Source organism: Megascapheus bottae, chromosome 16 (genome assembly GCF_031878675.1).
Source record: "Megascapheus bottae isolate mThoBot1 chromosome 16, mThoBot2.hap1, whole genome shotgun sequence".
NCBI classification, from domain to species: Eukaryota; Metazoa; Chordata; class Mammalia; order Rodentia; family Geomyidae; genus Megascapheus; species Megascapheus bottae.
In genome coordinates, this window is record NC_143524.1 from 4,996,482 (window position 1) to 5,022,863 (window position 26,382).

Genomic DNA, 26,382 nt, shown 5'->3' on the forward strand with positions numbered 1-26,382 from the left:
GGCAAAAAACAAAACAAAAACAACAACAACAAAAAAAAAACCACAGAGCCCAATAGCGACCAAGTGCCAACATGTGGAGAAAAGATATCTTCCTGTACCATACTGAGGCTGTTTGCGGTTACACGTTGAGGCTGTCAGTTGACGGAGGCCCTAGGCACTATCCTTTAGCTTTTCTGCACCAATCTGGTGCTCTGGCACTTGAGCTACAGTTCCATTTTGGCTTTTTGATGGTGAATTGGAGATAGAGCCAGCACAAGCCAGTTTCAAATCTTGATTTTCAGATCTCTGCCTCCTGAGTAGCTAGAATTACAGATGTGAGCCACCAGTGTCCAGCTCAAGACTCTCTTTTAAACAGCTGGGTATGGCGATATGCATCCATTATCCTAGCTAAGACAAAGTGCCTAAAATGGGTGGCTCAAAGCCCAGGTATTCAAAAAATAATTAACACAATAAAGGACTGGAGGCCCAGGCTCAGTGGTAAAGAGCCTACCTAGCAAACATGAGGCTCTGAGTTCAAGTTCTAGACTATCCAAAAGAGGAAACTGAGTCCTACACAAGTTCAGGAATGGAGTCATAGTCATGGAGCTAGCAGATGGTAGACACAAAATTTGAACCCATATCATGCAATTCTAGAGCACTTGATCCCATGCTGCTCATCTGAGACCGATGGAAGCAGGTGCCGAGTGGGACCTCCAGAAAGAAATGAGACCCGGCAGTGACTTAGGATTGATTCATAAACCACACAGCTTAGAGCTTCAGAACCATTTGGGAGGCAGGCTGGCAAAAATGGAGGTGCCCTCTGACACTGGTGCGGCTACCCAGAGAGGAAATCCCGGAGAGTGGAGGCAGCACTAGGCCTACCTGTATAGGAAGGATCTCCCTAGGCCTACAATGGGGACTGCCTCCCCACCAGGGCAAGGGTGCCCCCAAGCTGGCAGGAGGGAGGCTCTGCTCTGTCCAGCTCCTGCCTACATGGGAGTATGTATGTAAGTACCCCAGATCAAACTTGGACAAACCCCCATGTCTATCTCCTTTAAAAACAAACAAACAAACACCAGAAAGTTCTGAGTGCTAGTGGCTCATGCCTAGCTACTCAGGAGGTTGAGATCTGAAGATCATAGTTCAAAGCCAGCCCAGGCAGGAAAGTTCATGAAACTTGTATCCCCAGAAAAAAAAAGCCAGAAATAGAGGTAAGGCTCAAATGATAGAAGGCTAGTGTTGAACAAAAAAGCTAAGAGACAGCTCTCAGGCCCTGAGTTCAAGCCACAGTGCATGCATGCACCCCACTCTCACCCCCACCAGGATGCCAGAAGCCAAGGAAACTTCTCAATAGCCGCCTCCCCATTCTTCTCCTATACACAGGGCAAACCCCCAGGCCCTGGGGAGGAGCGCCAGAGGGGTCAGACTGCCTGATCCCTTACTCAGGCCTGGACCCAGGTCTCTGAATCAGGGAATACAGGAAACAGCCAAGTTGGGAGATGCAGCCAGAGCCTTGTGAGGGTTTTGGGGATTTTCCCAGCAGTGGCAGCTGCGCCCCACTCCTGCTGGCTGGGAGGGGCCCTGGCAGGGCTGAGGATTGGGTCACAGAGCTGATTCATGGGAGAGGGGAACTTCCCTCTTGTGTGACGCACTTCCCCTGGGTATCTAGGGGTACACGTGAGGATGCTCAGCTGAGAAACCCACCAATCTTGTCTTTCTTTGGTCACTGGTCTCCTGGCAGGGCAGAGAGATAAGCGACCAAGTGATGGGGCCTTGGGGACAACTCCCCAGGAAAGAAAAGCAGACTGCAACTTGGAGTAAAGGCTGGACCGAGCACACCTCAGGTCCTTTCTCGCCCATTTTATAGATGAGACGACTGAGTCATAAAGTAATTACAAGCACCCACCCAGACTTGCTCTGGGCCAGGCATTCTCTAAGCAGATTGTGTACATTCATTAATTTCTCTCCTCACAGGCCTCCTTTCACTGATGAGGAATTAGTGATAGAAGGTGATAAGTTGGTGGGCCAAGGTCAAGCCTAGGAATACTCCGGAAGTTTCTATGACTGTCCAGAGTATTTTACTTCTCTCTGTCTCTCTCTTGTGGCAGTACTGGAGCTCAGGGCCCGTGGGCTGAGCTTTAGCTTTTCCACTCGAGGCTCATGCTGCCTCCTGAGCCACATCTCTACCCTTTTGGTGGGTCACTGAAGATAAGACTGTCTTGGACTTTCGTGTCTGGCCTGGCTTCAGACAGAATCCCAGATCTCAGGCTCCTGAGCAGCTAGAATTCCAGGCATGACTCACCAGCACTGGACTGCATTTCGCATTACCCCGTGGCTGCTCAGAGAACTCCGTGGAGGCAGAGGCCACCCTGGGGTAAAGCCTGAATTGGTTTCTGGGGATCTTCCATTGTTGGCCCCAACTCTGACCCTTGGGGACCCCAGAACAACCCGGCATCTACTAGATTCTGCTTCATCCTCTTCCACCACAGAAGGGCAAAAGCTGGCCTCGCAGAAAACCAGCCAAACCCTCAGAGACCAGGAGAGGGCAGCGAAGCATTCCCGCCACAATTCTCCCGCGGGCTTTGACACTTTTCCAAACCCCAGTCCTTTCCTCCCAAGGCAGGGCCTCCTTTTCCTGTCATGCCTCTTGCCACTCACCCCCCTCATCCAACCAACCCCCCACTTCACCCTAAGAGTTCAGCTCCAGGGGGGGCTGCCCCTACAGGAGCGCTGGCTAGTCCAGCTCCTCTCCACCCTGGGCCACGGTCGCCCAGGGAGGGTAAGGGTTGTGGCTCTATGAGGTGTGGCCAGGGCCCCACGCACGTCTACTCTGCCCCATTTGGCTCCTGCTCCCAGGCCTCATGACTCATCCCCTCGCCCCCCATGACTCAGTTTACACCGGTGCCTGGAGGTCCTCCCAACCCCGGGTGGGGCAGTTATGGGTCCAGCCCAGGCCCGCCAGTCTTTCATCTCAGGATAAGCATTTCATCCTACTCTTGGCATCCTCAGGGACGGTAGGTTAGGCTCCTGAGAGCCTGGGGACAGGAAGTGGGGGAGTCCTAGATCCCCAACTTTAGGAGTTGTGGGAGAACTGGCTGATAGACTCCAGCGACCCTGTGCCTGGGTGCCCAGGGGATGGGAAGGAATACTAAATGGCCAGGCCAAGGGGGGAGCTGTAGAGACCTGACCCGGGCTTCAAAGGAAATGGTCCATATGACACAAAACAATAGCAAGAACATGCTCAGAAATAACCAGGTGCCAGTTGCTCAGTTAGTCACACCAGTCTGTGATCGTAGCTACACAGGAGGCTGAGATCTGAGGATTGCAGCTCAAAGCCAGCCCAGGCAGAAAAGTCCATCAGACTCTTATCTCCAATTAGCCACTAAAAAGCCTCAAGTGGAGCTGTGAGTCAAGTGGTAGAGTGCTAGCTTTGAGCAAAAAAGCTCAGGGACAGGACCCAGGCCCTGAGTTCAAGCCCCAGTACACACACACACACACACACACACACACACACACACACACACACACAATCTCAAAAATACATATTGCCCCCTTACTATGCAGGTTCCCAACCTGAGTTTTACTCCTATCTTAACTGTTTACTCCCATCAATAACCCTGAAAAGCCGACACAAATATATATATGTATATATATATATATATATATTTATTTATTTTAGTAAGGTAAGGGAATTACCCCTATGGCCCAGTGTCCTCATTGATAAAAGGAGAGTTATGAGGAGTGAAATGAGTTAATGCATATAAACTGCTTAGAGAATGCTTGGCCCACAGCATCTGTGTAGGTGTTTGCTCTTACTATGTGCCTCACTTTTCTCATCCATAAAATGGGTCAGAAAGGACAGCTTTGATGCCAGACTGCTGTCTGGTTTTCTTCCCTGGGAAGTTGTCCCCAAAGCCTTGGCCAGGCTATCTCGTGCTGTTATCCCCACCTGCTTCCCAGCTGGGCGGCCTACAGCACGGTCATCCCCGGCCCTGTATATGAGCTGCGGGCACACAAAAGGAGGAACTGGAACTGAATGCCAGCTGCTGGCGGCTCAGGACTGCAATCCTTAGAAGTCTGAGATCTCAAGATTGCAGTTCAAAGCCAATCCAAGCAACCAGCAAGAACGCCAGAAATGGATGAGTGGCTCAAGTGGTAGAGCTCCAGCCTAGAGCAAAAAAAAGCCAAGTGAAAGCTGAAGGCCTTGAGTTCAAGCCCCAGTACTAACCAAAAAAAAAAAAAAAAGAGGAGAGAGAAAGGGAAATAGAGAAGAAGAGAAAGAGGAGGTGGAGAAGGAGGAGGAGGAAGAGGAGGAGGAGGAGGAAGAGGAGGAGGAGGAGGAAGAGGAGGAGGAGGAGGAGAAAGTGAGGATCCTAAAGGGAGAGATTATGTGACTATCATACATAGCAAGTGGAAATGGAGACCTGAGCAAGACGGCTTCTGGCATTCTCTCCACCACCTGGACGGGAAGAGTGGCCGGTGTGGGTAACCAAGTTCCAGAAAATGAACAGGAAGACCAGAGCAACCTCCGATATCCATAGTGCTTAATTCAGTCCATCAGACTGTCCCTGTCTGCCCCAGGCTCAAGGGACACCAGGGGTGAGGCAGCACCTGAGAGGAAGGTCTGGTGCCATCATGGCGATACACAAAGTCTGGCATCAGCTCTACCTCCCCATTTTCCCTTCCTCTTCCACAAATGGCTTCTCCTTATACCAGAGACCTGGATGGCCAGGCTCAGCCACCCCCTCCCAGCCTGCTTGTCCCTCAGCTCTGGCCACCTTCGTCAGAGGTGTTACCAGCCTAAGCCGCTCCCCCCCCCCCCCCCAGCCTGTCACTCAATGCATGCACATTCCTCAGCCTCCCCTCTGGCCCACTCATGGGCTCTTGTACCTACTGTCTCCAGTCCTAGGAATGTTGCCCTTGACTGCAAGTCTCCCTTTTGCCAAGAAGCCTTCTCCCACTAACGTCTACCCCAGCTGGAAAGAATCCTTCATTTCAGGGGGCTCCAGGAACATTCCATGTGCTCTCTGACTCCTGCCCCCAGCCCTATGTCCCGAATGCCAGGACGGTTTTCCTTGAGTCTGCCCAGCTTTCTGAGATTGTCTGTGAGCGCCTTGGAGCCAGGGCCAAATCTTCATTAACCTTTTCTCCTTAACATCTGGCTTCATACATTCTTGGTTATGGTTGTGGGACTTGATCTCAGCGCCTGGGCTCTGCCCCTAAGCTCCTTAGCTCAAGGCTAGGGCTCTACCACTTTTAGCCACAGCGCCACTTCCAGTTTTTGGTGATTAATTAGAGATAATAGTCTCCTAGGGGCCAGGAGTGTGGCCTAATGGTAGAATGCTTACCTAGCATGCATGAAGCTCTGGGTTTGATTCCTCAATACCACATGCATGCACAGAAAAAAGCCAGAAATGGTGTTGTGTCTTAGTGGTAGAGTGCTAGCTTTGAGCACAGAGAGGCTCAGGGACAGTGCCCAGGCCTGAGTTCAAGCCCCGGGATTGACACACATACACAAAAATTTTATGGACTTGGCCGGGAGTTTGGCCTAGTGGTTAAAGTGCTTGCCTAGCATGCATGAAGACCTGGGTTCGATTCCTCGGTACCACATACATAGAAAAAAGCCGGAAGTGGTGCTGAGGCTCAAGTGGTAGAGCTCTAGCCTTGAGAAAGTCCAAGGACAGTGCTCAGGCCCTGAGCTCAAGCCCAGGACTGGCAAAAAAAAAAAAAAAAATTTATGGACTTTTGTTCCAGGGCTGGTTTGAACCACAATCCTCAGATCTCAGCCTCCTGAGTAGCTAGGATTATGATTGCAGGCATGAGCCACCAGCACCCAGTTCAGAAAATCTTCAGTTCAATTAATTTGGGACAATGGCTAAGGTAACTAGGGTACATCCATACAGTGGGATACTATTTAGCCATAAAAAGAAGTCAACAAAGCTGGGTGAGGTGGCTCACACTTGTAATCCTAGCTACTCAGGAGGCTGAGATCTGAGGATCACGTTTCTAAGCCAGTCTGAGCACTAAAGAAAGTGAGACTCTTATCTCCAGTTAACCACCAGAAAATGAGAAGTGGCGCTGTGGCTCAAGGGGTAAGGTGGTAGCCTTGAGCTGAATTGCTCAGAGACAGCACCCAGGCCCAGAGTTCAAGCCCCATGACCAAGTCAACAATGGTTCCACAGAGATGGAGGACATACACAGGCACAGGTAAGCTATGGCAATGGCAACAAGCAACCCAGTATTGAGCAACTCCAGACACTTTAATTCCAAGCTGTGTTCCTAGCTTTATAGCACTTTGCTTCATTCTCTATGCCTCCCTTACCTAACTGGGGGGGGGGGGGGAGGGTCCAGGCCGTGTGTTCCAAGCTCTGAGTTCATGAGTTCAATCTCTTGCATACCAGTAGTACGTACACACATGTGCATGCACACACAGGTAGTTTTTTTGTGCACTGGTGGTTCACAGTTCCTAGCTTTTTGAGAGAGATTGGGAGGTTCTGGATCCAAGGCCAACTAGAGTGGAAGAATTTGTTTTTTGATTGGTTGTAGGATTTGAACTCTGGGCCTGGGTTCTGTCCCTGACCTCTTCAGCTCAAGGCTAGAGCTCCACCACTTGAGCCACAGCATCACTTCCAGCTTTTTCTATATTTTGTAGTACCAAGGAATTGAACCCAGGGCTTTGTGCATACTAGGAAAGCACTCTATCACTAGGCCATGCTTCTGGCCCCTAGAGTGGAAGAATTTTTTGGGGGGGGGTCGGTCGTGGGGCTTGAACTTTTGGGCCTGGGTGGTCCCTGAGCTCTTCAGCTCAAGGTTACCACCTTACCTTTGGAGCCACAGCCCCACTTCCAGTTTTCTTTTCTTTTCTTTCTTTCTTTCTTTCTTTCTTTTTTTTTTTTTGCCAGTCCTGGGCTTGAGCTCAGGGCCTGAGCACTGTCCTTGGGCTTTCTCAAGGCTAGAGCTCTACCACTTGAGCCACAGCACCACTTCTGGTTTCTCTGCTATGTATGTGGTATCGAGGAATTGAACCCGGGTGTTTGTGCATGCTAAGCAAGCACTCTACCACTAGGCCAAACTCCTGGCCCACACTTCCATTTTTCTAGTGGTTCAGTGGAGATAAGAGTGTCACGGTCTCTAGTGCCCAGGCTGGCTTTGAACCAAGATTCTCAGATCTCAGTCTCCTTAGCAGTTAGGATTACAGGTGTGAGACACCATGCCCGGCTAAGAGTGGAGGAATTTTTGAGACCACTTCTCAACTCAGAACAGGGCATGGTGGTTCCATTGCCATCATCTTAAAATACATAGATTGTTGAGCAGGTGCATGCCTGGTAAGGAAGCAAGACACAACTTCACAAATAGCTAGTAGCTGGAGGGGTAGCCAGCTGTACAGAGCCTGTCTAGTAAGCTCAGGATCTGAGTTCAAATACACACACTAAAAACTAGTTTCCAGATGAGCAACAGAACACGTGTGTGTGTGTGTGTGTGTGTGTGTGTGTGTGTGCACACTAGTGCTTGAACTCAGAACTTCTGTGCTATTCCTTAACTTTCTCACTCAAGGCCAGCTCTCTAACAGTTAAGTCTAACTTCACTTCTGGATTTTTGGTTGTTAATTGGAGAAGAGTCGCATGAATATTCCTACCCAGGATAGCTTTGAATCCTGATCCCCAAACCTCAGTCTCTTGAGTGGTTAGATTTCAGGCATGAGCCCCCAGCACTGGTTCTTTAGATGTCTTTAACTTACAACATGGAAACTAAACTGAGCATGGGAGGTGGTGCATGCTTGTAACCCCAATACTCAGGAGGCTAAGGTAGGAGGATCAAGAGTTTAAGGTTAACCTAACTACTAGTGGCTCTCACCTATAATCCTAGCCATTCAGGAGGCTGTGATCTGAGCATCATGGTTCAAAGCCAGCTTGGGCAGGAGTCTTTCATATCAAATTAACCAGCAAAGGCTGAAAGTGGAGCTGAGATTCAAGAATGCCAGCTTTGAGTCAAAAAAGCTAAGGAATCCTGTATAATCCCTGAGGGAAAATTCCAGGGTTGGCACACACACACACACACACACACACACACACACACACACACACACACACTAAAAACTAAGCTGGTCACGATGGCTCATACCTGTAATCCTAGCTACTCAGGAGGCTGAGATCTAAGGATCAAGGTTCAAAGCCAATCTGGGCACAAAAGGACCTGAAACTCTTATCTCCAATTAACATCTAGAAAATGGGAAGTAGGGCTTGGCTCAAAGGTAGGGAGGTATCCTTGAGCTGAAGAGCTCAGGGACACCACCCAGGCCAAGTTCAAGCCCCATGATTCACATACAAAAAAAAATAATTAATAAATAAAATTAAAAATAGGGCCAGGAGTTTGGCTTAGTGGCAGAGTGCTTGCCTAGCCCAGGACTGGCAAAGAAAAGAAAGAAAGAAAGAAAGAAAGAAAGAAAGAAAGAAAGAAAGAAAGAAAGAAAGAGAGAGAAAAAGAAAGAGAGAGAGAGAAAAAGAAAGAAAGAAAACAAAAACAAGAAGATTTTTTTTTTTGCCAGTCCTGGGTTTGAGCTCAGGGCCTGAGCACTGTCCTTGGACTTTCTCAAGGCTAGAGCTCTACCACTTGAGCCTCCTGGGTTTGAGCTCAGGGCCTGAGCACTGTCCTTGGACTTTCTCAAGGCTAGAGCCCTACCACTTGAGCCTCAGCACCACTTCCGGCTTTTTTCTATGTATGTGGTACCGAGGAATCGAACCCGGGTCTTCATGCATGCTAGGCAAGCACTTTAACCACTAGGCCAAACTCCCGGCCCCCAAAAACAAGAAGATTTAAGGCCAGCCTTTGCTACAGAACAAGAGTCTGTCTCAAAAAAAATTAAAACCAAAGCTGGGCATAGTAGCTCACACCTGTAATCCTAGCTACTCAGGAGGCTGAGATCTGAGAATCTTGGTTCAAAGCCAGTCTGGGCACTAAAGAATGTTGAAACTCTTATCTCCAATTAATCACTAGAAAACTGGAAGTGGTGCTGAGGCTGGAGGAGTAGAGCAGTAGCCTTGAGCTGAAGAGCTCAGAGCCAGTGCCCAGGCCCAGAGTTCAAGTCCCACAACTGACAAAAATAAATAAATAAATAAATAAATAAAACAAACCAGGACCAGGAGTTTGGCTTAGTGGCCGAGTGCTTGCCTAGCATGCACGAAGACCTGGGTTCAATTCCTCGGTACCACATACATAGAAAAAAGCCAGAAGTAATGCTGTAGCTCAAGTGGTAGCGTTCTAGCCTAGAGAAAGCCCAAGGACAGTGCTCAGCCCTGAGTTCAAGGCCCAGGATTGGCAAAAAAAAAAAATTAAAAAGGGAAAGTAAACACCTCTCCTACACACCTACCAAAAAATAAATGAATAAATATATATTTTTAAAAAATTTGAAACTAATGAAGGTTGGCAAAAATTTCAGGCTCTACTGGTGAAAACACAAAATGGTACCACTACTTTGGGAAACAGTCCAGCAGTTCCTCAGAAAGTTATCATATGACATAATTCTACTCTTAGATATATACCAAAGAAATAAAATACATTCCTCACAAAAACACATGCACTCGTGTCCATGGCAGCCTTATAGACTGTGCACCTCCATTAACATAGGAATAAACAAACTGCAGTGTATATATACATACCATGGAATATTATTCCGGCATTAACAAGAACAAAGACTTGAAATGTGCTATAACACAACTGAATTTTGGAAACATCATACTAAGTGAAAGAAGCCAGACATAAATAGTCACATGTCCCATGATGTTATTTACCTGAAATGCCCAGAATAGGCAAAGCCATGGAGACAGAAAGGAGATTAGTGGTTACCAGGAAAAGGATAGGGAATTGAGAGGGATTACTTAATGACTATGGAGTGTTTTTCTGGAGTGATGAAGTTTTCAAACCAGAAAGGTGATGGTTGCACAACATTTGAAATACACTCAATACCACCAAACTGTGTATTTGAAAACAGTTAATTGTATGTTGGATAGATTTCACCTCAATTAAGAACGAAAACTTCAAATTAAAAAAGAGAATAGAAACCCCAAAGCATAAACATCACTTCCAAGGCCACTGTAGCCTTGGGACCTCCTCCCCTCCCCGTCCTCCCTCCCCCTTCACTCTCAACCTGCTCATCCTAAGCCTTCAGTCACATAGCTGATGAGGTTTCCTGGCTCAGAGAGAGGAAGCCACTGAGCTGGATTTATGGGGCTGCTAGGGGTCTGCAGCAGCAGGGTCCCTCAGACCCCCCCCAGACTTGAAGCAGTTGTTGAGATGATCCCCGTTCCCGCCCCTGGATCCCCAGGCAGGAGTTCGTGAGGTCAGACACCAGGAACGTGTGTGCAGCCACAAGGCAGGAGTTAATGAGTGAGGCTTTTGGAATGTACCACTGCTGAAAGGGCCTCTTGTGGCTTCATGATGGTTGAGGCAGGAAGGGACTTTCAAAGTCACGTACACACACACACACACACACACACACACACACCCCAGAGACCTGTGTCCTGCTCAACCAGCTGCCCCTGACTGCTTGGGGAGGGGGCAGGGTGCTGCTTGTACAGCAAGCCAGCCAATCCAGTCAAGGTTGGCCCTGGTTAGGTCTGAGGGCCACCTGGCCCCTGCATCATCTGGCCAGCTTGCATCAGTTAAGGAGTTCAGAGAGCAGTGAATGTGTGTGCACGCGTTGGTGTGCACATGTACCTGGAGTCCCAAAGGGATTTTGTATTTATTTGTGAATCTATTTGCACTACTGATTATCAAATTACTATTTTGGGGGGGTCCCCATACTAGGGCTTGAACTTAGGGTCTTTCAGTCTTGGCTTGGCTTTTCTTTTGCTCAAGACTGGTGCTCAACCACTTGAGCCATACTTTCTCAAATTCTTCCTCTATGTGAGGCTAAGCATAAGACCTTATTCTACTGCCATCCTTCAGTAACCCTGCGATGTAGTTATCATTATGTCTCCATTGGAAAAAGAAACAGAAGCTCAGAGAGAGCTGGGCACAAGTCTCTCGTGTCTATAATCCTAGTTACTCAGGAGGCTGAGATCTGAGGAGCCAGGTTCAAAGCTAATCCTGGACAGGAAACTCCCAGACAGTCTTATCTCCAATTAACCACCAAAAAGCCAAAAGTGGAACTGTGTCATAGGGGATAGACCACCAACCTGCCTTGAGCATAAACAGCGAAGGAATGCCCAGGGCCCATCAATTAAGTCCCAGTAGCAGCGTGACACACACACACACACACACACACACACACACACACACACACACACACACGAGCTCAGAGAGATTGTGGATCTCATTCAGGTCACACAGCTTGTAAATAGCCTAACTAGAATTTAAACCCAGAACTCAGAGCTTTCTGACTAGCAAGAATGCCTTCCCCAAGGGTTTCACTGCCTCCAAAATGACCCCCACCCCACCCTGTGTGTGTGTGTGTGTGTGTGTGTGTGTGTGATTCCTATATTTTCCTTTCCAACTAGCACTCTGATTTCTTCCTTTCTAGAGGAAGACAAGCACTGAAGAAAACCAGGCCAGGGGAGGGGCAGGAGGCCAGGGAGCACGGGAAGCACTCAGCACTCACAGCTGACGGAGCACTTTCACACATGTGACCTCATTTTTGCCCTACAGCAGCCCCACGAGGTCAGCAGGGAAGGTCTTTCAGGCTGGACTCGAGGAAGGTGACCTGTACAGGGTCACATCGATAGTGTACCGTAGTGCTGAGACTGGATCCCAGAGGGCAAAACGTAGGAGAAACTGTGTACTCCTGGTAGCTCCTTCCTCTCTCTGAGCCTCCATTTCTACATCCACCAGATGGGAGGACGCCCAGAAGGGGTGGCTGGGGGACACCGCTCTACCCTGACATGTCTGAAAAGAGTCTTGAGGGAGCCTGAGCGCAGAGCTCCAGACCACTGATTTGGTCACTTGCTTTGGTCAGTCACTTAGTGGACATGGGATAGCTCATTTCGATGCCCTCAACCTTGGTTTTCTCATCTGTAAAATGGGGGTAAAGATACTTCCTACCTACCCAGCCCATTCAGCCAGGTCTTACATTCACACAGACCTTTCACCTACTTCTTCAACAAGGCTGGTGACACATATTTCAGAAAGATCACCATTAATCAAGACGCACGTTGGGTGATGGTGACCCATCTATAATCTATTCAGGAGGCTTGAGATCTGAGAATTGAAATTCAGAGTGAGTTTATCCAGAGTAACACAATTCAAGCTCTTTCTTTCCTCCATTAATGAGTTTTAAACTTAAGGCTTCCCATATGCTAGACAGAGGCTCTGCCCTAAAGCCATGACCCCAGACCTCTGAGTAACACCTTTCTATTGCATTATATTTGTGTGTAGTTCAAAGCATCAGCTGGTTTATTGAAAGCATTTAAAATACATGGCATTTCTGCGAGCCTGGTTTGTCATGCGTTCACTTTTTGGTGTGTGTGTTTATCCTAGGGCTTGAAACCAGGGCCTGGGCTCTGTCCCTGAGCTTTTTTTGCTCAAGGCCAGAGCTCTACCATTTGAGTCACCACGTTTGCCTTTTTGATTAATTGGAGATCAGAGCCTCATGGACTTTTCTGCCCAGGCTAACTTCAAACCTCAGTCCTCAGATCTCAGCCTCCTGAGTAGCTAAGATGACACGTGTGAGCCACTGACGTACAGCTATTCCCTTTCTAGTGTAGCTGAAGCCTTAATGCGGGTGGGGCCGGGATGGTGCACACCTGCAATCCCAGTTCAAAGCCAGCCAGGCTACCTAGTGAGACCCCCCCCCCATCTAACGAATGAACTGGGTGCGATGGCTAACCTCTATGATCACAGTTACACGAGCGGCAAGGGTTGGAGGACTTCTCCCCTGAAGTGGGGAGAAGGGAGGCTGAGGTAGCTAGGAATGCTTAGCAACCACTGAGACCCTGAGTTCAAAGCTCGGTACTGCCAAATATCCCCCTCCTCCCCCTTCCCCCCTCCCCCTCCCCCCCTCCTCCATCCCCATCATTTCACGATCCGCTTTATAGTTTCCAGGCACTTTTCACAGGGCCCATTCCAAGCCCCCGCGTGGCGAGGTGATTCTTTCCCCCAGGTGCAGGGAAGCGGGGCGCGGGCCGGGCCGGGGTGCGCGCCGGGGCGGGGTTCCAGGCAGGTGCGCCGCGCCAGGCCAGGGAATCCTCGGCTCCACCTGGGCGCGCCGAGGAAATGACTCCATGTATGGGCAGCTGCGTCAGAGGGGGCGGGCCCGCCGCGGCGGCGGGGGGACGCCGCATGGGGCCCCCCACCTCCCGGAGAAAAAGGCGGCTGGCGGCGGGAGGCGGTGTGGAGAGGCCCCGCGCGTCCGCAGAGGTGGGGCCCGGACCGCCGCCCGCGCGGCCCAGCGGCGCAGCCCGCGCGCTCTCCATTCACGAAAAGCGAAGCCAGCGAGGCGGGCGTGAGTCAGAGCCCGGCCGCCGACGCGGACCCCGCCGCGCGGCCACCCCGGCATGTTCCGAGACTTCGGGGAGCCGGGACCCAGCTCCGGGGCCGGCGGCGCCTACGGCGGCCCCGCGCAGCCCCCGGCCGCGGCGCCGGCGCACACGGCGGCCGAGCAGCAGGTGAGGGCGGCGCGGGCCCGGGAGCCCCGGGTGGGTGGCGTCCTGGGCGCTGCGGGGCCGGGGCGCGCGGACGGGACCCGGGGGGCCGGGGCGGGCCCCGCGTCCCCGGCCCACTGCGCATCTGTCTGTCCGTCCTCCGGTCTCCGCTCACCCTCTTCGCTTTTTCCCCCTCGTCGGCAAGCGCTCCACGGCCCACCTGCCCCCGCCCGACCGGTCCTGGGGTCGGGGGCCCGGGCTCGGAGTGGCACAGACGGGCGGACACCCTAGGGAACCAGCCGAGACCGCGGCGGGATCCCCGCGACCCCCGCCGTCGGCCCCGCCGCCCGTGGGTCTGTCCGCCCGTCCGTCCTCCCCGCCGCTCTCCGTGCGCAGCGCGCGCGCCGGGCGGCCCCGGCGCTGGGTCCCCGCTCGCCTCCCCGGGAGACGGAGCCCCGAGGGTGGCGGGCCGCGAGCGGGGCCGGGCCCTCGCCCGCGGGCGGCGCCCACGGCCGGCGGGGGTCCCCGGGAGCGCAGGTGCCCGTGCCCTGCGGAGGGGCTGTGCGCACGTGTCGAGGGGAGCGAAGGAGCCGCGTCGCCGCGGCGGCCGTTCCGCCGAGTCACGGCGGCTGAGTCACCCCGGCGCCCCTCCCTTCCTGGCCCCGAGCGCCCGGGACCGGCCGACTTCTTCGGGAGCGCGCGATGCCCCCGGCGGTGCCTGCAGCCCGGAACTGGGGTCACTGGGCCGCGGTTCTTGCCGCGCCAGATCGGGGGCACCGTGGTGCAGACTTGCCTGGACTTGTGGGGCGCTTCCCGGACGGCAGGGCTCCACACCCAGAGCCCGACGGCAGGGCCCGGACCCGGCGGGCCGCCCAGAGCCCAAGCCCTTCCTCGGATTCCCAGCTGGGCAGCCTCCGGGTGCCCACGAGGGCCCGTCCTCCTCACCTCATGGACTCTTGGGACCCTGTGGGTGTCACAACCCACCAACCCTTTCAGCCGCTAAATCTATAAATTGCCAGTTAAACTTTGATTTCGGGGCTAGTAGAGCTACAATCCTCCCCCAGATAATATTAAAACTAAGGGAACCAGTGGACACTGGTGGGTGGCACCTACCTATAATCCTACCTAGTCAGGAAGCTGAGATCTGAGGATCACTGTTTGAAGCCAATCTGAATTGGAAAATCCACGAAACTTTATTTCCAATTAACCAACAACAAAAAGCCCGAAGTGGAGCTGTGGTTCAAGGGGTAGATGGCCAGCCTTGAGCAAAAAAGTGAAGGAACAGTGACTGGGATCCTGAGTTCAAGCCCCACTGCTGGCACCAAAAAGAAAAAGAGGAGAGGGAGGAGGAGGAGGAAGAGGAGGAAGAAAAATTTTGGCATAACTGAGGTTAAAGAAATCGGGGCAGGGGTGCCAGGAGTTTGGCCTAGTAGTAGAGTGCTTGCCTAGCAAGCATGAAGCTTGATTTCTTGGTACCACATAGATAGAAAAAGCCAGAAGTGGTACTGTGGCTCAAGTGATAGAGTGCTAGCCTGGAGTAGCCCAAGGACAGTGCTCAGGCCCTGAGCTCAAGCCCCAGGACTGGCAAAATAATAATAATAATAATAATAATAATAATAATAATAATAATAAATTTTAAAAAGAAATTGGGGCATAACTGAGGTGAAAAATTTGCTTAGGCTTATACAGCCAGGGAAAAAGCTGTGATTAGAACTGAGGCAGAATCCAGAGCAGCAGCTGTGACTATTACAGCCCCTCTGCATTCGGGTCTGTCACACACACCTGCTCTTCCCTGACTCTCCAGCTCTCCTGGAAGCTCCATGCAGGCAGGCGCGGGAGTGGATGAGAAAGAACCCAGCCATCTGGTCTCAAATCCCATTTCCCACTTTATGTCTGTGCACAATTGATATCCCGTGTGAAAATGACGATACTCTTGCACCAACTATATGAGTCACTATTTGTAAGGTGGCTAGAACAGTGTGGATAAAGTAGTTGACACTTGATTAAGAATTAGCATGGATGGGGAAATAACCCACCAATCCTCTGAGATAGGTTTTGTGACTGGCCCAAAGTCATACATCTCATGAGTAATGGTTTGTCTCCAAATCAATGTCTGATTGCCAGACTGTGCTCTTTCAGATCTCAAAATAGCATCTGCATCCTAAGGGTGGACAGCCTTGTCCTGTCCCCCACAAGTCCCTCAAACCACACAGACTTGATCCCTGACCCAGCATTTCTTATCTCTCAGAAGTTCCACCTCGTGCCAAGCATCAATGCTCTGAGTAGCAGCCAAGAATTGCAGTGGATGGTGCAGCCCCACTTTCTAGGGCCAAGTGGCTACCCGAGACCTCTGACCTACCCTCAGTACAGCCCTCCACTTCCCCGGCCAGGTGTCATCCGGACCCTGGGACCACCTCCAGGGGTACGTCGCCGGCCCTGTGAACAGGTAAGGAGCAGACAAGTTACAATGTTTGTGATGACCCCGCAAGAGTAGAGGAGAGGGGACAAGATCTTGCTGGAAAGAACACAGTCGTAGAAGTGGGGACGCAGAGCCATCAGTGACTTATCACCCAAGGCAGAAAATGATAGGAATCTCTGGGGAGGTCAAGAAGGTCATGTGTGGATCAAGGAAAGTTTCCTGGAGAAAGTGGCTGCGTGTTGACCTAGGAGGGTACTTGAATAGGTAGAACAGAAGGATCTTCCTGGTACAGGGCTGGCTGGCACAGGAACAGAGATGGAGAAGAGTGAGTGGAGAGGTGACAGGGTCTTCAGCTGGCATGTCTGGAAGGGGTGGGCTTCTGCTATCTGTAGCTGGAGAAGGAACAGGACTGAAAGGTTCTCCAGCTCATCTCTGGATATGTTTCCTATTTCATTTAATGCTCACCAAAAACAAACACTGAGCTGCACGTTGGTGGTGCCTACCTATAACCCCAGCTTCTTACGAGGCTGAGATCTGAAGATCAAAGTTTGAAACTTGCCCAGGCAGGAAAATCTGTGAGACTGTTATCTTCAATTAAGCACCAAAAAAGGCCAAAGTGGTAATGTGGCTCAAGTGGTAAAGTGCCAGCCTTGAGTGAAAAAGCTAAGGGACAGCACCAGGTCCCTGAGTTCAAGCCCCATTACTAGCGCACACACACACACAGTATTGCCACAGGGGCCGGAAGTTTGGCCTAGTGGTAGACTGCTGGCCTAACATGCACGAAGACCCGGGTTCCATACCTCTGTACCACATACATAGAAAAAAGCCAGAAGTGGTGCTATGGCTCTAGCCTTGAGAAAGCCCAAGGACAGTGCTCAGGCCGAATTCAAGCCCCAGCACTGGCAAAGAAAAAATGAATGCAGTGATGAGGCTTGAACTTAGGTCCTGGGTGCTGTCCCTTAGCTTTTCACCCAAGACAGGCACTCTACTACTTGAGCCACACCTTCACTTTCAGCTTTTTAGTGGAGATGAGTCTAATTGGAGATGAGTCTCACAGACTTTCCTTCCTGCGGATGGCTTCGAACCATGATCCTCAGATCCCAGACTCTAGTAGAGCTAGGGTTTTAATCATGAGCCACCAGCACTTGGGTGAGATGGAGAAGCTTTAAAGAATGACACATCAGGGGCTGGGAGTTTAGCCTAGTGGTAGAGTGCTTGCCTAGCATGCATGAAGACCCGGGTTTGATTCCTTGGTAACCACATACATAGCAAAAAGCCAGAAGTGGTGCTGAGGCTCAGGTGGTAGAGCTCTAGCCTTGGGAAAGTCCAAGGACAGTGCTCAGGCCCTGAGCTCAAGCCCAGGACTGGCAAAAAAAAAAAAGACACCTCAGCCGGGCTCAGTGGCTCATGCCCATAAATAAAAGAATGACACCTCAAGCCAGTGTCAGTGCTCACACCTCTAATCTTAGCTATTTGGGAAGATGAGATCTGAGGATCTCAGTTTGAAACCAGCCAGAGCAGGATAATCTGTGAGACTCTTATCTCCAATTAACCATAAAAATCTGAAAATGGAGGTGTGGGTCAAGTGGAGAGCATTAACCTTGAGCAAAAGACACAAGCTCAGGGCCGGGAGTTTGGCCTAGTGGTTAAAGTGCTTGCCTAGCATGCATGAAGACCCGGGTTCGATTCCTTGGTACCACATACATAAAAAAAAAGCTGGAAGTGGTGCTGAGGCTCAAGTGGTAGAGTTCTAGCCTTGAGAAAGTCCAAGGACAGTGCTCAGGCCCTGAGTTCAAGCCCAGGACTGGCACAAAAAAAAAAAAAGACACAAGCTCAAGAACAGTGCCAAGCTTCCCCCCCCTCAAAAAAAAATAGCTGGGCGCCATGACTTGTACCTGTAATCCTAGCTACTCAGGAGGCTGAGACCCGAGGATCATGGTTCAAATCCAGCCCAGGTACTAAAGGCTGTGAGACTCTTACCTCCAATTAATCATTAGAAAATGAGAAGTGGGGCGTTGGGGTAGGGCAGTAGCCTTGAGCTGAAGAGGTCAGGGACAGTGCCCAAACCCAGACTTCAAGCCCCATGACCCCCCCCCCCAAAAAAAAAAAGAATGTGGAGCACATTATATTGAGACTGCAGTGGGGAAATATGTTTCCACAAGCTTGCTTGGCTGGGTAGAGACGGGGTACCTTTGAAGGGGTGGGCATTGAGTTTGGAACCCTGGAGATGTGAGATTGGCTAGCAGTAGAAATAGAAAGATTAGCTTTGTGATCATCTAGGGACAGGGACTTTGGATTTGAGCCACAGAGGCAGGCTGGGGTAACCCCTCCTGTGAGCCCTGTCCTGGGTGTAACCCTTTGATCCTTAGTAGTACTGGGTGGGGGCTGGGAATAAAGTCCTCCTGGGTAGGTGGTCTCCTTCAGCTGGCCTCTCAACCAATGTGAATTGTGTGTGTGCATATTAATTTCTGCCCTGAAACCATAAACAAGTTACTAGTCCTCTCTGAGCTTCAGGAAGTTGGGTAAGAATCTATGCTCAAGCCAGGTGCTGGTGGCTTATACCTGTAATCATACTTAGTAGGTTGAGATATGAGGGTCACAGTTCAAAGCCAGCCGGGGCAGGAAAGTCTGTGAGACTCTTGTGTCCAGTAAATTACTCAGAAAAAGCTGGAAATGATGCTGTGGCTCAAGTGATAGAGCATTAGCCTTGAGCAAAAGAAGCTTTGGGACAGCTCTCAGCCCTTGAATTCAAGCCCCAGGACCAGCTCAGAAAAAAAAAAAAAAAGGAAGAACCTAGGCTCAAGGGTTGAAGGTATCACTAAGTTAGTAGAGTGCTAACCAGTGATCAATTTACTGAGTTCCAGTTCCAGTCCTCCCATCCTCTAGCCGTCTCCTCCCCCCAAAAGAAAGAAAACAAGTGATAGAGCGCTTGTCTAGCATGTACCAGCCCTGAATTTGAACTTCAGTCCCAAAGTAGGGGAAAATTCTATGTAAAAAAAGTATTTAAGGGGCCAGGAATTTGGCCTAGTGGTAGTTTGCTTGCCTAGCATGCATGAAGACCTGGGTTCGATTCCTCAGTACCATATACCTAGAGAAAAAGCTAGAAGTGGTGCTGTGGCTCAAGTGGTAGAGCACTAGCCTTGAGAAAAGTCCAAGTACAGTGCTCAGGCCCTGAGTTCAAGCCCCACAACTGGCAAAAAAAAAAAAAAATAACAAAAAGTATTTAAGGCTGAGAGTGTGGCCTAGTGGTAGAGTGCACAAAGACCAGGTTCGATTCCTTGGTACCACAGATACAGAAAAAGCTGGAAGTAGTACTGTGGTTCAAGTAGTAGAGTGCTTGAGAAGCCAAAGGAGAGTGCCCAGGCCCTGAGTTCAAGCCCCAGGACTGGCAAACACACACACACACACACACACACACACACAATGTTTAAGGGCTAGAAATGTGGCATACTGGTAGAATGCTCACCTAGTGTACATGAAGCCCTGGGTTCCATTCCTCAGTACCACATAAGCAGAAAAATCCAGAAGTGGTGCTGTGGCTCAAGTGATAGAGCGCTAATCTTGGGCAAAAGAAGCTCAGGAAGAGTTCACAGACAGTGCCCAGGCCCTGAATTTAATGCCCAGTACTGGCCAAAAAAAAAAGTGTTTAACTACATGAGGTCATACATGCTTATAATTTCAGCATTCTGGAGACTAAGGCAGGAGGCTCTGGAGTTTGAGGCTACCCTGGACTACATGAGTAGGGAGACCCCATCTCAAACAAGAAAAAAGTATATGTCTTAGCCAGGCTTTGGTGGCTCATACCTTTAATCCTAGCTACTTATGAGACTGAGATCTGAGGATAGCAGTTTGAAGCCAATCCAGGGAGGAAATTCTGTAAGACTCTCATGTCTGTGTTACTGTCAAAAAGCCAGAAGTGGAGCTGTGGCTCAAGTGGTGAAATGTAATCTGGTGCAGATTCACAGATGGGGGCCCTGGGAAAAGTGGTCACTGTGCCCCAGGGGACTCCTAAGAGGGTTAAGGTCACATCTGGCTGGGGAATGAGGATTCCTGGAAGTGGAGGCATCTTTAGTTGAGTCCTAGGGGAGGAGGTGAAGGATTTGGGGTCATCGCAAGAGAGAACTGGGCTCTGAAGCTCCGAGTGGGGCGGAAATCTAGTCATGTCTGCATTTGTTCTGCCAGTCCTGGAGCTTGAGCTCATGTCGGTCTCCCTCTCCTCCACCCCAGATCAGCCCCGAAGAGGAGGAGCGCCGCCGAGTGCGGCGGGAGCGGAACAAGCTGGCCGCAGCCAAGTGCAGAAACCGGAGGAAGGAACTGACCGACTTCCTACAGGCGGTGAGCCCCGGGCCGGGGTGGGGTCGGGGTGCCCCCCGAGCCTCCGGGGGGACCTCCGTTCCAGGGAGCCCGCAGCAGGCTGGCAGTCTTCGAAGATGCCCCAGGCCTGTGGCAGTCCTGCCCATGTTTCTCCCAGGGGCTCATGGGAATTGTAGTCCAGAACTGTGGAGGTGGGGGTGCCCTCCTCCACTGTCAGAGGTTTGAGGTCTCCCTGACTCCTCTCCAGGAGACTGACAAACTGGAGGATGAGAAATCCGGGCTGCAGCGAGAGATTGAGGAGCTCCAGAAGCAGAAGGAGCGCCTGGAGCTGGTGCTGGAAGCTCACCGCCCTATTTGCAAAATCCCGGGAGGAGATAAGGAGAGGGATGCAGGTGGCAACAGCAGTGCCAGTGGCACCAGTAGCCCACCAGCACCCTGCCGCCCTGTACCTTGTATCTCCCTTTCCCCAGGCCCTGTGCTGGAACCAGAGGCTTTGCACACCCCTACCCTCATGACCACGCCCTCTCTGACTCCTTTTACCCCCAGTCTGGTTTTCACCTATCCCAGCACCCCAGAGCCTTGTGCCTCAGCTCACCGAAAGAGTAGCAGCAGCAGCGGGGACCCTTCTTCTGACCCACTGGGCTCCCCTACCCTCCTCGCCTTGTGAGACACCTGCTCATGCTCTGTGTTACTAGAGCTATTTCCTTTCCCCCATTGGTCCAGCTGGTCTGGACCTATACCATGCTCAGTGCCAACTGGTCTTCCATTCCTCCAGATGAGGCAGCACACTCCCGCCTCAAGGTAGAGCCAACGTAGGGCAACCAAAATTACTCACTGTTTCTTTGGGGGCAGGGCTGGTCCCTGTATCACAAAATGCACTTAGAGATAAAAGTATTTCCTGCCAGTGGCTCACACCTACAATCCTAGCTTCAGGATGTGAGGATCACAGTTCAAAGCTAGTCCAGGCAGGAAAGTCTGTGAGACCCTATTTCCCAATTAACAACCAAAAGAGCTGGAAGTGGAGCTGTGGCCCAAATGGTAGAACACTAGCTTTGACCACGGAAGCCCAGGGAAAGCACCCCAGGCCCTGAGTTCAAGCCTCTGGACTGGCATATGTATGTGTGTGTGTGTGTCCCATTTATGCCAGAGAAATCCTGGCAGCCCAAAACTGCAGATCCCCAGAGGTTCTCTGGGGCTGCACCTCCTAGCAGGCTGCATCACCATCTTCCTGCGTTGCCCCCAGAACTCCCCTGACAAGATGTCTACAACACTAATCCAACCAGCCCCACTCCGAGCAGCACCAGATGACTGACCAGTGAGATCTCTTGACTCCTGACCGGCACCGCTGAGGAGGTGCCAAAGGGTTTGGTGAGGAGCTGGTCGGTAGCCCCAGCTCTGAGAAGCCTTTAGTACCCAGGAATCCAAGCTTTCACAGAGAAGACAGCTGCTATTTATTTTCCTAAAGAGAATATTTTTATACAAACCTGCCAAAATGGAATAAAAGGCTTGAAGCTCTGGCCTAGGTGTCTGCTTGGACCCAGAGGCTAAAGGACATCATGTGGAGCTGGACAGCCAGGGTTCCAGGCACAGTCCCTGACTCACACAGCTCGACCTTGGACTCACTTCCGCACTTGTGGAACCAGGATTGGTTTATCTGATGAATGGGGTTACATCCTCATCTCCTGGACTGAGAGAATGCTCTGGGTTACCAGCAAAGAGGATTATCATCCTTGTCCTCACGGGGCCCAGAGCTGCGTGCGCACGCCGTGGGAGGGGGCTGGGGAGGCTATGATGCCCCCTTTACACTCTAGGCAGCCAGACAGTGGGTTTTAGGCCCCCAACACCTGCTTCCTGCCCCATTGTCTTGGACAGGAAGGAGCCGGGAAGGGAGCTAGAGCCACTTCAGGGGCGGGATTGCTGCCTGCCCCGGCGCCCAAAGGGCGAAGCCAGCGGTGTTACCACTGTCCCACATCCCGCCCCAGACTCGAGATAATGGGAGAGGGCCACCGTAGTTCGCAGCCCCTCCTGACGGGAGTGGTACACTGTCCAGGCCTTCCCGCCCTCTCCCTAACCCCGGCGAACCTCAGACAAACTGCCCAGACTTCGGGCTCCGCTTCGGTCCCAGTTTATTAGTTCCCCCCGAGCCTCCCCAGCAAGTCCCCCAATTCAACCTCCAGTCCCCCTGCCGCCCGCCAGCAAGAGCGAAGGGCCCTCCAGCGGCTCCAGGCGCACCCCCGAGGTGGACCCCGAGGAGGCGTCCTGGCCCGGGCGATCACTGACACCGCGGCGCTCCGGGAGCAATCTGGACGGGCGTCGCAGGGGAGCAGCGGCACCCTCAGTCATCCGGGGAGCAGGCCAGGGGCAACTGATCGGGGCTGCCCACGCTGCCGGTGCTGGAGCTGCCGTCGCCCAGATCGCGGGGCCCGCAGGGGGGCAGGGCGAGCTCCGGGGTCGGCCCGGCGCCCGAGCCCCCCGCGCCGCCGCCGCCGCCGCCGCCGCGGGGCCCCCACTCCTCGCCCAGAGCCAGGCAAAGCTCCTTCAGCGCCAGGTTCTCCCGCAGCAGCTCCTCCTGGCGGCTCTCCAGCTCCGCTAGCTTCTGCCAACAGCCGCCCAGATCCTCGCGCACGGCCCGGGAGGCTTGGGTCCCGAAGAGCTGCCACTGGCGCGCGGCGCGCCGCCCCCGCTGGCGCTCCGAGTCCAGGAAGCAGCACAGGTCGCGCAGCTCGCGGTTCTCGGCCTGCAGGCGCCGGTTGAGCTGCTTGAGCTCGCGGATCTCGCCCAGGTGACCCTGCAGTTGCCGGTTCACCTCCTGCATCAGGCGGCCGCGCTGCACCAACGCCGCCAGGCGCGCCGCCTCCTCCCGCCGCAGACGCCGCACCAGCTCTTCCTTGCCCAACGCCGCCATCTCCTCATCTGTCAGCTCCTCCAGGCCGCCTGCCTCGGCCTCCATGGCTGGCCAGGCTGCTGGAGCATCGCCCGCCCGCCCCCGCGGCCCGGGAGCCCCTGGTCAGGCTGGGCGCCGACCCGGCTTCCCGCTCGGACTCCGCAGGCGGCCGGCGGTGGCGGAGGCAGCTCAGGGCTGCAGCGGCCACCCCGGGGTGGGCACGCGGCGCGGCGCGCGCGGGGGCGGGGACTGATGACGACACGCGAGGACAGCCAATCAGGGGGCCCGCTCGCGACGGGGCGGGGCCCGAGCGCCGGCGCCCCTTCCCTCCCACTCCCGCCCCCCCAGGGCCAGACCGCCGCGCGCCGGGATCGCCCCGCGCCCCGCGCCCCGCGTCCCCCGCCCCCCTCGTCGGCCGGATTGCGACTTGAGGCACTGCGTTCCTCCAAGTTCCAGATCTCCTGGAGCCCGAGCCCCAGATTGGGGTGTCCAGCCGAGACTCCGCACCTCCACACGAAGGAATTCAGCCTCCCCGTTCAGGGGAACCGGAGAATCTTGAACACACGTCCGTCCCAGCTGAATCTTAAATCCAAACGCCCTGGCTCTTTACCAAACTACACCCCCTCCTTCCATGGAGCATTTCCTGTTTCCCGAGGGCAGCTGGGTGGGGAGGCATCCAAGGGAGTCATTTGTTCCTTAGGCCTTTATGGTGTGTAATGCCCATGCAGAAATAAATGCGGCCAAGATTCTGATCTTGACCCTTGAAGAGGTTGTAACAATCTGTCAAAGGAAAAAGCAAAATCGTGCGCTAGGCCCTGGGCTCATTTCCAGCATTCACAAAGAGAAGGGAAAGAATGGGGGGGGGGGTAAGGAAGGGCAGAGGTAGAGTCTCTGGAATCTCTCGAGTTGATAGCTCATGGGTTCTGAAAGATGTATAGGACTTTGCCAGGTAAAGAGAAAGCTATTTAAGTGAAAATGATGCTTTAGGAAGCTTGAGCAGATGGGTGCCATGGCTCATGCCTGTAATTCTAGCCACTCAGGCGGCTGAGATCTGAGGATAGCCTGAGCAGAAAAGTTCTGATGAGACTCCTCTCCCATGAACTACTCAAAAAAGCGGGAAGTGGCACTGTGGCTCAAATGGTAGAGTGCTAGCCTTGAGTATGAAGAGGCTCAGGGACAGAGCCCGGGCCCTGATTTCAAGGCCCCAAACTGGCAAAAACAAACAGGGCCAGGAGTTTGGCTTCGTGGTAGAGTGCTTGCCTAGCATGCACAAAGTCCCAGGTTCGATCCTTTGGCACCATATAAATAGAAAAAGCCAGAAATGTTGCTATGGCTCAAGTGGTAGAGCTCTAGCCTTGAGAAAGCCCAAGGACAGTGCTCAGGCCCTGAGCTCAAGTCCCAGGACTAGCTAAATAAATAAATAAAATAGAAAAGTACTAGAAAATATAAACAGTTTGATGTCCTTTTCAAGTGTAAGGAAAGCCCGGTTCTTGCATACTCAGGATTAAACTCCGCGCATGAATTCAGATCTGGCTTGCTCTAGCTCATACTCTACCACTTGAGCTAGGCTTCCTGTCTAGCTCTTTATCGGTTATTTTGATGGTGAAGTCTGACAGACTTTTCTTCTTGGGCTTGCTTTGAATTGTGAGCCTCCAGAGTTCAGCATCCTGAGTGGCTAAGTTTACAAGCGTGAAACACAAGCCTGTGGTCGTCTGGAAGCCAGGTTCATAAAATCTTTCAACACTTGACTGGAGGGTGACCAATTAGAATTTTGAACAGTTTGGTTTTTTTTGTTGTTTTTTTTTTTGTTTTTTGCCAGTCCTGAGCTTGAACTCAGGGCTTGAACACTGTCCCTGAGCTTCTTTGATTCAAGGCTAGCACTCTATTATTTGAGCCATAGCACCACTTCTGGCTTTTTCGGTGTATGTAAGGAGGAATCGAATCCAGGGCTTCATGCATGCTAGGTAAACACTCTACCACTAAGCTACAGTCCCAGTCCAGTATGTTTGTTTTTTGAGATAGGGTCTTGGTGTGTGGTCTTGAGATAGGGTCTTGGTGTGTGGCCCATGCTAGCCTTGGAGATATTCCTCCCCTAAAGTGGTATTACAGGCACCACTACAGCCTCAAGAGAGTAACATTTTAAAGCCTGCATTTTAAAAAGATTGTTCAGCAGCTGTGTGTGGGATGGATTCTGGGGGGAAGTGTTGAAGCAGAGAGCCTAGTAACACTGTGTCAATGAGCAAGTAGAACTAGGCAAAGACTAAGGCTGGGCTGAGTCAGAGGAGGTGGAGGAGACCAGACAGATACTAGAAATGTTCAAGAGGCAAATGAAGACAAACAAATGTGGGAGAGAGAAATCTGGGATAAAGTCCAGATACCTAGTATGGGAACTCAGTGGATGTTTAGGACTGTCACTGAGATAGGAACCAGGAAAGGAGCAGACTGGGGACAGCGAGTGTTCTGTCTAAAGTATGTTAAGCTTTGCACAAGGTAGGCAAGCGCTTTGCTCCTGGCTACAACCTCAGCCAGTGTTGAGCTCTGAAGGGGCTCATGGCAGGACAACGTGGAGAGACTTGGCAGATATGCCGCCCCGCAGATGAAGACATCGGACAGATATCGGAGGAACAGGGTAAGAGGGTATGAATGAACTCATGAGGACCTGAGACTTTTATCTTCAATTAACCCCTAGAAAACGGCAAGTGGAGTTTGGCTCAGGGACAGAACCTAAGCTAAGATCAAACCCTATGACTAAAAAACAAAACAAAACAAAACAGGGCGGGGAGTTTGGCCTAGTGGTAGAGTGCTTGCCTAGCATGCACGAGGACCAGGGTTCGATTCCTAGGTACCACCTACACAGGAAAAGCTGGACTTGGTGCTGAGGCTCAAGTGGTAGAGCTCTAGCCTTGAGAAACTCCAAGGACAGTGCTCAGGCGCTAAGCTCAGGCCCCAGGCCTGGCAAAAAAACAAACAAAAACCCAGGGCAAGGCTGGACTCAAAAGCAGGGCTACATGCACTGTTTGCTGAGAAGAGATTTAGGAACCGAGACCAGGCCCTGAAGAGGGCAGAGCAAGTAGGATAACACACGGAAGTGAGGGACAGGTCAGCCAGGCCGGAGAGACTGGGGGCGGCAGGCATCCTGGACGTCCTCTTGAAAACCGCTGGCCAGGACAGGAAGGCCCGCGATTTGTCCTCCCCGCAAGAGCAGCAGCAGC

The 26,382-nt window shown here is 52.2% G+C and overlaps 2 protein-coding genes across 2 annotated transcripts; one reads left to right on the forward strand and one right to left on the reverse strand.

Annotated features, from left to right (window-relative positions):
• Positions 1–13,310: 13,310 nt before the first annotated feature.
• On the forward strand, positions 13,311–21,776 carry Fosl1 (FOS like 1, AP-1 transcription factor subunit). The gene is made up of 4 exons (XM_090347331.1): positions 13,311–13,577; positions 15,802–15,999; positions 20,200–20,307; positions 20,534–21,776. The coding sequence occupies exons 1-4, from the start codon at positions 13,467–13,469 to the stop codon at positions 20,951–20,953; spliced, it is 837 nt and encodes a 278-aa protein (XP_090203457.1). The 5' UTR covers positions 13,311–13,466; the 3' UTR covers positions 20,954–21,776.
• Positions 21,714–23,405, reverse strand: Ccdc85b (coiled-coil domain containing 85B). Its single transcript, XM_090347332.1, has one exon. The coding sequence runs from the start codon at positions 23,234–23,236 to the stop codon at positions 22,622–22,624; it is 615 nt and encodes a 204-aa protein (XP_090203458.1). The 5' UTR covers positions 23,237–23,405; the 3' UTR covers positions 21,714–22,621.
• Between the last annotated feature and the right edge of the window lie 2,977 nt (positions 23,406–26,382).

Excerpts from the sequence above, each read along its gene's own strand:
- Fosl1 (XM_090347331.1), top strand. The coding sequence starts at position 13,467 with ATGTTCCGAGACTTCGGGGAGCCGGGACCCAGCTCCGGGGCCGGCGGC. Across the intron at positions 16,000-20,199 it reads GTCGCCGGCCCTGTGAACAG|ATCAGCCCCGAAGAGGAGGA; the intron begins GTAAGGAGCAGA and ends CCTCCACCCCAG. Across the intron at positions 20,308-20,533 it reads TGACCGACTTCCTACAGGCG|GAGACTGACAAACTGGAGGA; the intron begins GTGAGCCCCGGG and ends ACTCCTCTCCAG.
- Ccdc85b (XM_090347332.1), bottom strand. The coding sequence starts at position 23,236 with ATGGAGGCCGAGGCAGGCGGCCTGGAGGAGCTGACAGATGAGGAGATG.